The sequence below is a fragment of the Ananas comosus genome, linkage group 8 (genome assembly GCF_001540865.1).
Source record: "Ananas comosus cultivar F153 linkage group 8, ASM154086v1, whole genome shotgun sequence".
Classification (NCBI taxonomy): Eukaryota; Viridiplantae; Streptophyta; class Magnoliopsida; order Poales; family Bromeliaceae; genus Ananas; species Ananas comosus.
This window is the reverse complement of record NC_033628.1, coordinates 13761273-13775755: the sequence shown is the minus strand read 5'-3', so window position 1 is coordinate 13775755 and position 14483 is coordinate 13761273. Positions and strand designations below refer to the sequence as shown.

Genomic DNA, 14483 nt, shown 5'->3' with positions numbered 1-14483 from the left:
AAACGGTACCTATGAGTTTTCCAATTTTTAGTTAAAAAAGTTTTTATTAAAGAAATAGAATTTTCAACTGAAAAAAAATTGTATTAAATACTACCATCATGAATTCATGATGCAGGTTGCTTAATCAAAGAACAATACTACTGTTAATCCTCCGCCTTTTTCAGCCAACAGTGAAAAGTTTATTTCTTTCATTCAACGTAGGTGGGAATCTACCAGTAGTTTACTTGGGCATACATAAAACGAACAGGCGCCATCTCTTCGATTATACCAGTAGTTTACTTACTCCCGCTAACAACGTACGTACAAGTCATACAGAAATAGTTCATTAATTAAACAACACCACCACCAAGACTAGCTCAAGTTCTACATAATAAAACAAGATGATGTCGATATGACGATGTACCCTCGAAAGAAAAAGTTTTGAATGAAGGAAGCTGAACATGGGGAGAAGCATTTACAGAAGCCGCAGGTAAAGAATAAACGAATGAAAAGCGCATGCATTATTCATCAGAGGCTCCGATAACCACCCACCCGCCAGAGGATATAACTCTCTCCATTTCATCCCCATATGAATCGCCCAATGCAATTGCTCAGTCCGAGTCGTAGAAGTCGCTCGGGCATGGCGTGATAACGTTGGACTCCAGCATTTGGACCACGCGGTGCATTGTGGGGCGGTCTTCAGGGGCGGAGCTCACGCACTGAATTGCAACCGAGAGCAAAGCATCGAGGCTATCAATCTGAACACCTTCGCAGTTAGGGTCAATTATCTCTCTTCGGCGGTTCTCCGCAACCAAGAAATTCAACTGCTCAAGGAAAGGCATGCTGATAAGGTCAAATCTATTACAGTTGAATTAGCTTCTGCATATTTTATTGCCAAACAGAAATTAGTCGCCATCCGCGGTCTTATTCAGACAATCCCCTCACGCTATCTAAACTAAAACTTGAGGACATAGAGACCAGCGAGCAGAGATATAATAATACTTAAATCTACGAAGAACCTTGTGGTCCAATAATGAAATAGTATAGTCGGCTCCAACAGCACCAAAAGAAAGAACCAGCATTAAAAAAAAAGAGCCTTACCCATCCAACGATATTCAGCCCTTTCTCAATGAACGAAGCATCTGTAGGCCGCTTTCCACTCAACACCTCAAGCACCAGAACTCCAAAACTGTAGACATCAGTTTTCTCAGTTGCTCTGCCGCTTTGCATGTACTCTGCAGGTTAACTCTTGTCAGAAATAGCTACATACGAAAGAAACCTGAAACCGCAGCTTTATAAGTCATGAGGCAACTAAATCTAATAAACCCTCTTCATACCCGAAGGAAAAAAAAAGGAAGGTGTATACCAAATTCTTAATCATAGCAAAAACAATTTAAGTTAAAATATGCGCGCCTAAGAGGTTGCAATGAAGTTCATCCGATCTCCAGGCAACCTACAACTTAAACAACTAATCCACCACTATTTTTGAAAACATTAGTTTCTACTTTGTCAGATCACAGGAATTAAGCAAAATATTCAAATGAATGGAGAACATATAAAATGTCCAGACTTTGAAAATTTATAGTTACAATGGATGACATAATTTTGACACTGAAATCTTATGATATCTAAAAATATTCAATTATGCCATACCTGGAGCAAGATAACCGAATGTTCCAGCAACTATTGTAGTAATATGAGATTCTTCATCTTCCAACAATTTTGCGAGCCCAAAGTCAGAAACACGAGCCTCAAAATTCCCATCAAGCAATATGTTACTTGATTTAATGTCTCGATGTATTATTCGAGGCGAACAATCATGATGCAAATACGCAAGGCCTTTTGCAGCTCCCAGGATTATATTGAGGCGTGCTTCCCAGTCTAGGAGCTCAGATCTTTCTGCTCAAGTTACAATGCAGTTGGCATATTACTTCCAAGCATAGAACTGCCAAACTACTGATGTGGCATGTTATCAAAAGACAAAGATATTACAATATTAACTGTGTGCCTACGGCAGCCTTCCCCTCCAGTAATTTTTCTTTTCAATTAATACCCCCTCTGATGGGATGAAGTATTCTTATACACCGTAGAATATGATTACGTCATATTTATATGCCATATTTACTTATACATATTGTTAAGTTTATTCTAAACAAAGATAATAAATTATATTTAATAGGATACTTTTGAACTTCCAACTTTTTGGCCCTTGGAGACATGCACAATAGGGGGGCCCACCATTGTTTACTCTTGATCCAAGGGCCAAAAAGTTGAAAATAGGCGACTTCCAAAAGTATTCTAGCTCAATTCTATTTAATAGTCTATCAGAAACCGGCTAAAGTATGATTTAAGATAGAAAAGTTCAGGACTCAAAGCAAGAAACAGCAATTAAGTAATTGAAGAAAAATGAATCTCACCATGTAACACTTCATCTAAGCTTCCGCCAGGTAAATAATCATAGATCAATAACTTAGACGAAGGGGAATTGCAATACCCACGGAGATTGACCAAATACCGATGTTTAATGCTTCCCAAAATTTCAAGTTCCCTATCAAAGAACCGGTCCAGGCCTTCATTTGTCTTCATTATTCTTTTCAATGCAAACACATTGCCATCATCCATTGCAAGCTTGTAAACAGTTCCAAAACCCCCTGAACCGATAATATTTTCATCATCTAACGTTTCTAACTTCTTGAGTATATCTTTTGATGAGTAGGGCAAGTCCCCGTGAAACATTACTATCGATGCACCTGAAATATAATTAGTGTTACAATATACTACGAAGTCAAGAGGGGAAAAAGGCACATGACTTCAGGTATTTCGAGCAAGGTACCTCCACTAACATCCATGCCGAGACAACGAACATCACTTTTGCCAAACTTTTTGTAAAGAAAGCAGCCCCAGAAGCACATCAATGCCACCAACAACAGAGCTCCTACTGTTGCCACAGCACTGATAACAAGCCTAGTAGAATTTTTTCCAGGCTTTCTATAAACTAAGTTTCCTGCATTGACATTCACCAGTTACGTTTAGCTTGATGGCAAAACAAAAAAATAACTGATGAAGGCACTTAAACAAATGAGTTCAAGCATGTGAGAGGTGCTTAAGCATATTCATTCAATAATATGTAAGTGCGCCTAGAAGTTAGGATATCTGCTCAAACTTATTGATGAAATATCTAGGTGGTCTTTTGCTCCTTCGCACATTGGCATGCAGTGCATCGTTATAAACAGAATCTCTAGAGTTTGTCTTCCGAGAAAAATTCAGCAGAAGTTTAGAGAGAATAAGCAAATAACATGCATATCTCATACCCAGAAAGCTATTCAATTATGATAGCAAAAGATAATTCATCCACCACATGGAAAACCAGTTCATTTAAAAGTTTATAATAGTTTATATCGGAACAAACTTCAAAAGTCAGGTCAACCTCAATGGACAAAATTATCATACATTTTATCAGCGAAAGCGAAGTAAGAAAAACATATAATACAATCTAAGTTCCAACTACCAGAGGAAGGTTGCTGAGGATCTCTTGATGGTGACTGATTATCATCCTTGCACTCAACTTCGATTTGCTTCCCACATAAGCCACGATTCCCAATGAAGCTGCAGGCATGAACATTGAACTTTCATAATTCTAGACTCAAATATCCATTAGAATGAGAAAGCAACATTGCCTTAATGGCATATTGTTCCCTGAAGAGCTTTGATTATAGAAAGGAGGTCAACATAATTGTGCAATAATCAATATGGAAACTTCATTCTTTTACTACTGGTAGTGAGGAAAAGATAGGAGGCGATCAAATTGTCAGCAATGAAGGCATGTTCCACATAAATGAAATAACAGAAAATTCCCTAAATTTTGCTGCTCAACTTTGTATTGTAAACCTTCTAGCCATTTTTCCAGCAAATTTGCAATTAAAACTTGGTTCAACTTTAGACCATGCTACTTCTCTACAATTTATATTATGGGCATGTATTGCAAGTTTGCAACACTGAAAGGCAAACCTCTTCTTCTTGAATACATTTGTACCTTTCCATGTTCTTAAGAACCAAGATAAAGCACAAGAATCTTGAATTAGAATCAAAGAGGAGAAAAGATAAAATGACCTTATGGCCCAAACCATTAGCTCTAACAGTAGGATGCAGCATGCGCATGAAAATAAGACAGCAACCAAATTAACACAAAAGGCTTTAGAAAGTGAGCATGTAATGTTAATTTGTCGTACGTAGCTAGTCATATAGGTAATCTTATACATCATACTGAAGAGAGACAAACATCACTTACGAAGTCCCATTAAAATTAGAGAGTGCACCATCAGATGGTATTGCTCCTGTTAAAAAGTTCATTGATACATTACTGCACAAAATGTCGCAGACAAGAAATATTAGCATTTAGTGGTAAAAGGCAAGATGCAATAGTATCAGAGGTACACAGGAGCAACACAAGATACTCACAATGACATTAATTTGGTCAGCTTGTCAAGAGATGGAGGAATAAATCCACTCAATGTATTGCTCGACAAATCCCTAACAAAATAGAAGAAATGACAAATAGAAAGCAAGCTAATTATGCATTAAAAGCTATAGCATGTCAACCAATCCATAATAAATAGTGCAAGAATCCAAATAGAAAAAATTTAAAATGTAAACTCACAATGTCTCGAGTCCCACAAGGTTACCAAATTCCGGGGGTATAAATCCACTCAAGTAATTCCCCTGTAAATATCTACAAGCAAATTCGATAATATTAGCTATGTCTGCAAGATGATGTTAACTTAATACAATGGCAAATTATATACAGGAGAGGCTAAAAATAACTGCTTAAAGAACTAGAAAAGGAAACAGCAGTGATGACAACAAAGCCTAAAATCATAGAAACACATGACTTTAGAAACTAGAGTAATCACTTTTAAGGCTGTATAGGTAATGATAACAGTATTAGATAAAGAGCTAGTGTTACTTGCAATTTCAGGGGGATGAAGCTGATGGAAAAAAAGAATAGGTTCCACCAGCTTTCAACACACGAAGAGAAAACTTACAGATATTGCAACTCGGTGCAATTCCCAAGCTCCCGAGGGATGGTTCCATATAAACTGTTTGCCTGAAGTGCTCTAGAAAAGCATATAACATCTAGAAATAAGATAATATAGAATTGTGAAATGACATAACTAGCCAGAAAAACAAGCAAATACAAACTTTTTGGAAAAATTCTTACAATAATTGTAAGTGATTTAGCTGTCCAATATCCGGTGGTATCGACCCAACCAACTTGTGATTTGCTAGACTCCTGAAATATATAGTGTCATAATAATCTTAAAAAAAACAATTATTAGCATTGATCGCCATCAATTGTGAACAGAAAGAGCAGATTTTAGTTGATGAGTGTAATTACACAGTCCAAACGTTGACCAACTAACAAAGAACAATACGTCCTAATTGTTTGTATACCGTACACCTCAAGACTCCAAATGTGGTTCCAGTTGAACCAATTGTCAGACTATTTTAGATAAGGGAAATCTTGGAGGAAAAATTAAAAAGAAAGTGCCCCTGATAATTTAACTCAAATGATAAGAGTAAGACAACTAATTGCTAAATTATACCATGCTTTGAATTTTGAAAGGTGGTATAAAAGAGACAGCTGCATGTAAAAAAGAGAAAGTCCTTTAACTATGGACCAAAGTTCACTTTTCGGCCAGAATCAATTCATCTCAAATATGCCTCAAACTTCATTTTGTGTTTCAATCGAGTAGCACAAGGTTGAAAAGAAATCCCATGAACTTAAAGGTAGAGTCTGTAACATCTTAACTAAGATTTAATTTGGCTTACTAGATAAAAAGGTACAAGTCCAAGATTTATAAGAAGCCTGACTTGACAATTTCAAATAAAAATCCAACCCCACATTATAACATTGGGAAGATAATCGAGTTTCAAATAATTGTGATGATGAATCAAAATTATATCGATTCTTATGGAAGCTGAAAGGATTAGTACTTTGTTAAATAACCTAGCGCAGTTTGCGTCACAAAATGAATTGAAGTTTAGGGGCCTATAAGAAATTTAACTCATAGTTCAAGGAGATCAAACAAAATTTACCCCAAAGAAAATGACTCCACTACTAAAACAGTAGCAGGGACATTGAAGTACAACAAACTCAAAAAAGATAACACCACTCCACAGACAAGTTCATTGCACTTTGCTTAAAGATTCTTCTGGTTTACTTACAGATAAATTACACTCTTTGCGTGGCTGTCACATTTCACACCTTTCCAGCCACAAGGATCAGAATCTTCTTGTTGCCAATTTAAAAAGACACCGTCCGAACCGACAATAGATGTTTTAAAACTAAGAAGTGCATTACCTGCAAGAGATCATTCTCAGAATCATGACATTAAATTGCACAGACGAAGATAGAGAATAATGAAATATAGAACAATTGCATACCTTCTGAATTTAAAGCAGTTGTCTCAAGTTTGACAAGCATTAGCACAGTCAGCAGAAGCAGAAGTCTCTGCCATTTTATTGAAAATGAGCCCATCGATAAGCTTGCCATGCATCATAAGATTACACTGACCCATCCCCTGAAACCTTGATGTGCTGCATGATGCACATAGTTCTCTGTGATAGATCTACACACCATTTGAATAGCGCATAGCCACAAGCACCATTACGTACATAACCTCCACAAGCAGAGTCAGCACAGACACCTGGAAACAATGTAAATTCAGTGAGTGAAAGAACTGGCAATATTTTAATCCTCAACACACAGAAAATTAGGACCGCACAAGAAGAATCATAAAATTTTGTATTACATACATAACCTTTACATAGGCAGCAATGCCCCTGCAACAAAATTAAGGGTTCCGGTACAATCTAATCATACTCCTAATCCATCCACATAACATAATAAACAAGACTTTAATGCGTCAACACAAACAGAAAACGAACATCCAACACACGATTCGCGGATATCTCTTCTTTTCTTCGCGAATCTCCAAACAGACTTAGCTGAGAAACGCTTACAGGCATGCTTCCCCAAATACTCCATTCTCCATCATGCAGTCATATCGCTGGCCGATAACCACTAAAAATAACATCAACGGATAAATTACCACTCTAGTTCAACACAACGCCTTCATAACTAGAACAAACGAAGAAGAATTCACTACAATCGACATTAAGAGACGAGGCAACAATGAAAACCACCGAGCGATTTGCACCCACTACGTAGCACAGATCTTACCCGTACAACAACGCGAGGAATAGATCACAGTTACAGAGATGAAATTTCCAACTAACAACCCGAAAAAAGGAAGGACTTCGGCCTTTATCGCTGATTACTCACTTGCTCGGAGGGGGAGAAGCAAAACAAAAACAAGAAAAGAAAGAACCGTTGGAGGAGGAACACTGCATTGTACCTTTCGATCGATTTCCAGAGCAATTCGAGCAAATGCCGAATCAAAACCCTAATAATCGGGAGGAGGAGAGCGATGCAGAGATACAGAGAGGCGGAACAAACCCTAGATTTTGGGGTGAGCTGGGGGAGCGGTGGCAGAGGAGAGAGAGAGTGAGAGCGAGAGAGAGAGAGAGAGGTGAGTGTGAGAGGGGAACGGGGAGAGGGGTGGACCGTGGACGCGCTGGGGAATAGATGGGGGGTCGTCACCAGGACCAATGGGGCGAGTGATGTGGGGAGTGTCGAGGACGCGACGCTTCTCACGTGCGGCCGACGCTCGCAGTCTGTAGATCCATGGACCATCGCACGGGCCAGATCCACAGATAGATCAAGCGTGTCATCCGAACCAAAATTTAATGGGGCAGGTCCCTGTGATCGGATCAAAAAAATTCACCAATTTTTTTTTTTATTTTAAAATTTAAATATGTCACTTGACGGATAATGTAATTTGATCGATCACCTTATAAAAGTTATTTTACTTTAAAATTTTCCAAAATTAAGCAGTTGGGATGTATATTTTTTTTAGGTAACCGTTCTCGCTCTCAAATTTTGAGTCAGTTGGCTTATCAAGAGCACTAATTCCCATATCTATCTACATGGGACGATACCCTTCTGTTTTTCCCTACTTGGACAAGGGTTTTGTAAAAACGTTAGCTGGGACGAGCATGTCGCAGAAAAATGCTACAATCAGGTTGCAACCTACGCGGTAGCTTTATATCACCTTCTATTTCATTTTAAATTTACTTCTGGAAACTATCATTATGCTAAACTTTGATTTTCGTTTTATTTACACTAACGTCTGAGATCATATTCTGTTGTCAATTTTGATTTACTACAACGACAACATGAAGCAAATATTTATTACTCGCAAAATGTTCAGAATTTCAGAAACAAAAAATATAACAGGTTGCAGGAGAAACAAGAAAAAGAACATAGAAGATGAAGCAGCAACACATGCTTCGTATGCTTTGGTGAGTCATCTGATCTGCTAAGCCCACCTTCATATTGTAGGCAAGCTTTGTTGCATATGAAAGGACAAAAAAAAACACAGAGAAAAAAGAAGAAGAAGAAAGCTATATAATAAATTGGTCAATACGAAGAGGCCTTGAGATTCACTTACAACAAACAAACATAAAAATAGATACAACTACATACACCTACACAACTTACAGAACACAAAAAAGGGTAGATTTTTCACATTGCGAGAGTCCTTTACCTGTGTAAAGTTGGAAGAGAGTCGCTTGAAGAATTAAGGTCACAAATGTACAGTAGAGCGTATAGTGGGAAAAGCAAGGAAAAGATGAGAAGAAGAAGATCAAGCGAGCAACAGGTGGGGTTCAATAATCTTGCTTGCCGGGGCTTTATCCCTCCGCTCAATATAAGCGGATGGGAACCAGCCGGCCTTTCCCTTGCATTCACCTTCGGACCATCCATTTGGTGCTACCTGCAAAGCAGAATGGGTAACAGGTAAGACTCATTATGTCTCGATCATGAGAAATAGAGTATATTTCTTTACGTGTTGTATTTGCGGTGCAGTTTTACAAAGTTGCTCGCCAAGCGCTTATGAAATCCCAGCAGCCTTTGTTTTCACAGTGCTAGGTCACTACCATGTTGTGAGGTAGCTATTATTTTTCAATCTCATATCATTTATTTCTCTCTCATCAAGAAAGATTCATTCAAGCAGCATCTAGTAGAGCTTGCAAGTTCTTGCATGAGCTTAATTTATATACGAAGAACATGAAATTCTTCCTCAACATTTGCTTCGAGTTTCATGTTAAGATTTAAGTAGCGGAATTCAACAGACTCAACTAGCCTTCGTCACATGCTACATGTGTTAAGTTTTACATATCACTAAGCGCGGCTATGCATTCTTTGAGGACTTCAAAATTTTATTCGTCACTCCTGAGACTTCTTTTTGTTTCCATTCCATGTATTTAGTGTAACTATCACAGAGTATCAATGCAGCACCAGCCATCACATAGTGCGCCACAAAAATTCAGCAATATAGCAAAACTGTATTGCACGGTACTGGGTAAGAAGCAACATAAAAATAGTAGACGGGTAAGAAGCAACATAAAAATAGTAGACTTAAACATAAAAATAGTAGATTTACTAGCGGGTCGTGGTAAGCAAGTTATATGACCTCTTCATGTACCTGGCGGACCACAACATAATCGCCTACTGATATACTGAGCTCGCCATCAGCCTGAGCATCAAATGGATGAATAACCTGCATGACAAAATGAAATAAGTTCAAGAAATCAACTTTACATTGTTGTAACATTGCAAGCCGGATAGAACTTTCGAATCTCATAGGCTGATCAAAGCATAAGGCTGGAATGAGGCCAGTCATATGGCAAATTCCAGACAGCCATAAAGTCATCACTGTAATTCCTGCCACTCTTTCCCACTGAAGTCAAACTAGTTCGTAATTAACCCCGATATTAGAATCTCTTATTCCCTACTCTAAAAGATTTCCTAGTCATGTAAAAGTGAAATTCCTCCTAGGGATTCTGAATTAAGATTTAAGATTCAATTGACAGATCCTACAGATCCTAATATTCAGCATCTAAATTAATTCAATCAAGTATGTGAAAACGAACTGTACAATAACACCTCAGGATTCGATATAAGCCAGCATTCTACATCAAAATCCAAGAGATAGTTTAAACCTTAAAGAGGACTGTAGAAACACACAATAAATATGGTACTTGCTAATAGGAAGTCGAGTGTAAGAAGGCTCCAAAGAAGCACTGCAAAATGGTAGCTGCTCTAACTTTGATTCAACCATTCAAGCCATAAGGGTGCAATACCAACACAACATTCAACATTCTCACTACTGACTAACAAGAAGGGGAAAATGACCCTAGGAACTGAATGCCAGTTGGTATGAGTCCTGCTAAACAACTAGAAACAAATTGTGTAAGTTCAGAAAAAGTAATATGGAATTTTCAATGAAAGAGGGAACTTAAAATATGAAAATGTGACACTTTGTATTAAGATTACTGAAAGGAAACTCCTGAAGCCAAACGATTAATTGCACATTACAGGAGTTATTAGCAGTACTGTAATTGATTTTAAATTTCTAAATGTAAGTTGATAAACCACTTATCTGGAAAATATTTACTAGAATTTGAAGAAATTATAGCCTTAAAAACACGATCCGATATTACAGAGGACAGAAAAAGGGGCATCACTCTATTACATTAAAACATAGTTATGGTAGTTAAGCAATAGCTACAGAGCTAAACAAATACATAATATCCATCCCTGTGCGCAGACACATGCTGAGGAGGAAAGAGTACATACGTTTAGGAAATAAAAGGTCAAACGGAAGTCAGAAAGAAAAGCTCAATAAGCTTACCATTTAGGAACGTACCTCAGCAACAAAATACATATTAGGCGGGCCATTCCTAGCGAGATCATCAGATTTGCTAGGCCTGGGATCCTCGTTCACACTCTGTGTCCGCACATTGGTCTCAGCTGCTGTTGATTGTGAAAATGGCCCATTACTCTGCTTTGCTCGGACCATCTATGAAAAACATGGATACTATTTTACCATCACCAGTAAAAGAAGAATTTTCATTTTTAGAATTCTGGTCATGCTTTCTGTTCTACTGCAACTGTAATGCATATGCTAATAAGCATGCATACCTCATGATGGAGTTTCTCTAAAATATCAGCAACATTCTGATGATAAGCTCTCTCAGCATCAACCTGGAAAGTAAGCCGGTGAATAAGTCAAGTAGAATATTCCTATATTGAAGTCCGGATGCAACAAAAGCATGTGGGGAGAGGAGAATACAAAGGGAAAAAGAAAATTAACTAAAGTTGAACACAGATTAGAGGAAGAAAGCAAAACATAATAGAAAAGTAGGGTTTCATGCATATGCACCCCTGAAAATGTGCAAAATTGTGCAAGTACCCCTGGAAACCTGCTTATTTTCACACATGCCCTGCTGGGATATCTATAAAAATTGAATTTTGCAAATATACCGTTACAGGACATGAATACAAATAAATATAGTTTTCGGGGACACGCATCCAACTGCCAATATTGGGGTATTTAGCAATTGCACATATTTCTAGGGCTAAATATGCAACAAAAAAAACAAATTATCATGACTTGTAATATAATTTATTGAAACACATTAAAGAAACAAACATCACCATTGCAAGAAGTCGTTCAAAAGTAGTCTGCTGTTGCTGAGTCTCAACTGCCACCATAGCAACAGTTGCTTCTCTGCCTAATGCTGACAATGTATTTTGAAGTTCAGATAATTTTGATTCTGCATTTTGTAGTTTCGCAGCACTCTCTGCATTAGCACCGACTTCGTTGGACTTCAACCTTCGTCTCAACACCTCAGCTGTCTAAGCACATAGTGGATAATTTATTTATGTGTTGAGGTTTCCATAGAACATCAACCTATCACCAAAGTATTACCTGAGATTCCAGATCCTGCCTAATCCGTTCGTAACGGTAAGTTAATAGGCGAGCATCTTCTAAAGGAGCGCTCATTATCATTGCTCGTAAAGGTTCAAAAACCTGTGAGATAATTCAAAAGTTAGAAGACCGGAATACTGAAGAAAGGGAGGTAATGATAGATTGAATAAAAGACAAGTGAAAACTTGAATCTGTGATCATCAATCATCTCCTAATTGGCAAAAATCAGATGGCTCATACAAAGTATAGCCAGAATTTAAAATTGACATCATAAATTTGGAAATTCATGAATCATGAGATATGAAAATGCACAAGGACGTTATCTTATGAACACCAAATGTCATTTTCCCAATCTCATATGAAACATACTGTGGATTAATTTTATGTTAGTTATTGTGATTTGAAGTGCAAAAAAAATTTAGGTACTCTCTATGATTTGTAGAACGACAGTCGCCTGTGCTATTATTCAGGATTAAATGAGTATAAGGTACATTACAATTTACAACCTGATCCCCGAGAGCTCTAAGAAGACTCTCCCTCTCTTTTTCCATCAAACTATGCGAAGTGCCAAAGTCAAGAGAAGCCCTCGCCAGAGCGAAACCAAAACTTTGATATTCGCTTCCATACTTGCAACAATCTTCGGCCAATCTTTTCACTAGAAAATGTAGAGCAAAGTTATATCAAGAATAAAGGACATCAAATTAACTTTACTGAAGATCAAACAAAACAAGTTACCTATTTCCATTTGCTTTGTGCTAGCAGCGATAAAACCTTCTACACCTCGTACAATATTTCGTTGAAGATGCTATAAGATTAACAAGTTCAAGCAAAATATACAATCGGTACATCAACAAGCACAACTGATTAATCTCATAAACATTTGTGACAAACAAGTACCTTTGCAGCTTTTGTAGTGTTATACAGTTTCTGAAGATTTTGGTGGCACTGAAGCTCAGATTCATCAATAAGACCAGTATCATGGCCAAAGCGTCCGCTAAATTGCTTTAAAACTGCCTGCACAATATTTAAAGAAAATCTATGTGTAAGAACGGCAAAACAAAGATGTACTATCTAGTCAAACATCGAAAGAACTGCAAAACTATCTAGTCAAATGTGATATCGCTATTAACCAATGCCCCCCTCAGCCGTCCTACACATCTTATTCTTACGGCTCTACTCTCCTCTTGCCTCGCTCGCTCTGTTCTCCGGCTTACGTCTACTATGGCTACACCAAGAAGCAATCGGCGCCTGCAAACAAATTAAATCCGCTGGAAGTGGATAATTTGCGCGTTGCCTCCTCGGGATAGATGAAATGATTAGCTAATTGCCATGAACAACTTCACAGTGCAAAAGGAAGCACTCATGCAAGCTGGATTTCCGAGCGTACAAGATCATATAAAAAGATGAGTAAAGCACAGCTGATCAAAATTCCATAGTTTCAAAAAGAACCAACACTTCTTTTTTAACCCACTGTTTTATCCACTAGTGCTTAAGGCGGTAAAAGGAAGGGTTTGTCTTTTAGGTGGATGGATATAAGGTCTAGGAATCTAATCAAGGGCGAATATCTCAAGTTCTTGGGGAAAATTATACCGAAGTATGCCAAAAATTTAAGAAGATGCATCCTTACAAGTGGTAAAAAAACTTCGTAATTCCCCTAATATAAAGGTACTCCCCAGTCCCCACATACGTGTGTTCGAAACAAAGCCACAGGAGAGTAACACTAATGTCCCTTTACTAAACCAAGACATATGAGGAACGCATCAAATGATCTAACCATCAACAAAATTCCCACGTAACTACATCAGAACCGAGGCCCATCACAATATCCAAATTAATTTTTTTTAAAAAAAAAAACCAAAGAAAAAGGGAGAAAATAACAGTAATTAAAAGGGAATTGAGATCACCTGTTGCTGCTTGGCCACTTGCTCTCTCAGCTTACTCGCCTGCTTCTTAAGTGCCTCCATCTTACTTTCTCCACCCCCTCGCTCTCCTCTTTCAAATCATTAAACCTTACAAGACACAAAAAGCAGAAGCCGAGCTTTCCCAGAATAAACCCTAAATAAATAAATTCCCCCTGATCGTTCGGAAAGAATAAGCGAATTCTCTTCTATTTTTCCCACTGCTTTTCCTTATCTTTTATTTTTTATTTTTTATTTTTTGGGGTTGGTCTCAGTGTGTGTGTAGGGTTGGTCTTGGGGAGGGTTAATAAATGGCCAATAAATAAGAGAGGAGAATGGGGGCAAGAAGAGAAACCGACGGGGAGGATGGAGGGGGCAGATTTAATTACGAGAAGGGAAAGAGCAGTAACGTAGTGGGCTAGCGAGGGAGAAGGGTTTTGGAGGAGGGGGGGGGTGGCGCACGTGTGGCGAGGTTGTGCGTGGCGCGGACGCCATGGCGCACGTGCGGTGACAACTGTATTTGTGGGGAGGAGCTGTTGGCGTTGGGAGGGGAGTGGGGACGGTGGTCGGCGAGTGTGAGATGGGGACGTGGGGAGTTGGTACTTGGTAGGGACCAAGACGCGAGGGACGAACCAAAACCCAAACAAAAAAAAAAAAAAAAAAAAAAAAAAAAAAAACAAAAAAAACAAGAGGAGGAGCTCTCTCCGTC

The 14483-nt window shown here is 38.2% G+C and overlaps 2 protein-coding genes across 6 annotated transcripts; both read right to left on the bottom strand.

Annotated features, from left to right (window-relative positions):
• LOC109714144 (LRR receptor-like serine/threonine-protein kinase FEI 1) lies at window positions 258–7619 on the bottom strand. 2 transcript variants are annotated; one of them, XM_020238594.1, is made up of 14 exons: window positions 7398–7619; window positions 6424–6686; window positions 6205–6340; window positions 5198–5269; window positions 5022–5093; window positions 4637–4708; window positions 4438–4545; window positions 4268–4339; window positions 3488–3585; window positions 2813–2983; window positions 2397–2729; window positions 1633–1878; window positions 1081–1214; window positions 258–803 (listed from the first exon to the last, which is right to left on the bottom strand). In XM_020238594.1, exons 2-14 carry the CDS (start codon window positions 6530–6532, stop codon window positions 591–593), a joined length of 1836 nt encoding a protein of 611 aa, XP_020094183.1. In that variant the 5' UTR covers window positions 6533–6686; window positions 7398–7619; the 3' UTR covers window positions 258–590. The 2 variants fall into 2 exon arrangements, with proteins under 2 accessions (XP_020094183.1, XP_020094184.1); XM_020238595.1 differs by having other exon boundaries at window positions 4438–4509.
• On the bottom strand, window positions 8489–14207 carry LOC109714098 (SH3 domain-containing protein 2-like). 4 transcript variants are annotated; one of them, XM_020238529.1, is made up of 10 exons: window positions 13781–14207; window positions 12774–12890; window positions 12612–12681; window positions 12383–12531; window positions 11877–11978; window positions 11603–11803; window positions 11087–11149; window positions 10812–10964; window positions 9576–9662; window positions 8489–8876 (listed from the first exon to the last, which is right to left on the bottom strand). In XM_020238529.1, exons 1-10 carry the CDS (start codon window positions 13838–13840, stop codon window positions 8748–8750), a joined length of 1131 nt encoding a protein of 376 aa, XP_020094118.1. In that variant the 5' UTR covers window positions 13841–14207; the 3' UTR covers window positions 8489–8747. The 4 variants fall into 4 exon arrangements, 3 of the variants coding, with proteins under 3 accessions (XP_020094118.1, XP_020094119.1, XP_020094120.1); XM_020238530.1 differs by having other exon boundaries at window positions 9588–9662; window positions 13781–14206; XR_002217241.1 differs by having other exon boundaries at window positions 8858–8876; window positions 9588–9662; window positions 10797–10964.

Coding starts and splice junctions, on each gene's coding strand:
- LOC109714098 (XM_020238529.1), bottom strand. CDS start 13,840: ATGGAGGCACTTAAGAAGCAGGCGAGTAAGCTGAGAGAGCAAGTGGCC. Junction 11,979..12,382: donor TTAGAGCTCTCGGGGATCAG/GTTGTAAATTGT, acceptor ATTATCTCACAG/GTTTTTGAACCTTTACGAGC. Junction 11,804..11,876: donor GGCAGGATCTGGAATCTCAG/GTAATACTTTGG, acceptor CTATGTGCTTAG/ACAGCTGAGGTGTTGAGACG.
- LOC109714144 (XM_020238594.1), bottom strand. CDS start 6,532: ATGGCAAGCTTATCGATGGGCTCATTTTCAATAAAATGGCAGAGACTT. Junction 2,984..3,487: donor TCCTCAGCAACCTTCCTCTG/GTAGTTGGAACT, acceptor ATGTCAATGCAG/GAAACTTAGTTTATAGAAAG. Junction 1,879..2,396: donor CTTAGATGAAGTGTTACATG/GTGAGATTCATT, acceptor TAACTTGAGCAG/AAAGATCTGAGCTCCTAGAC.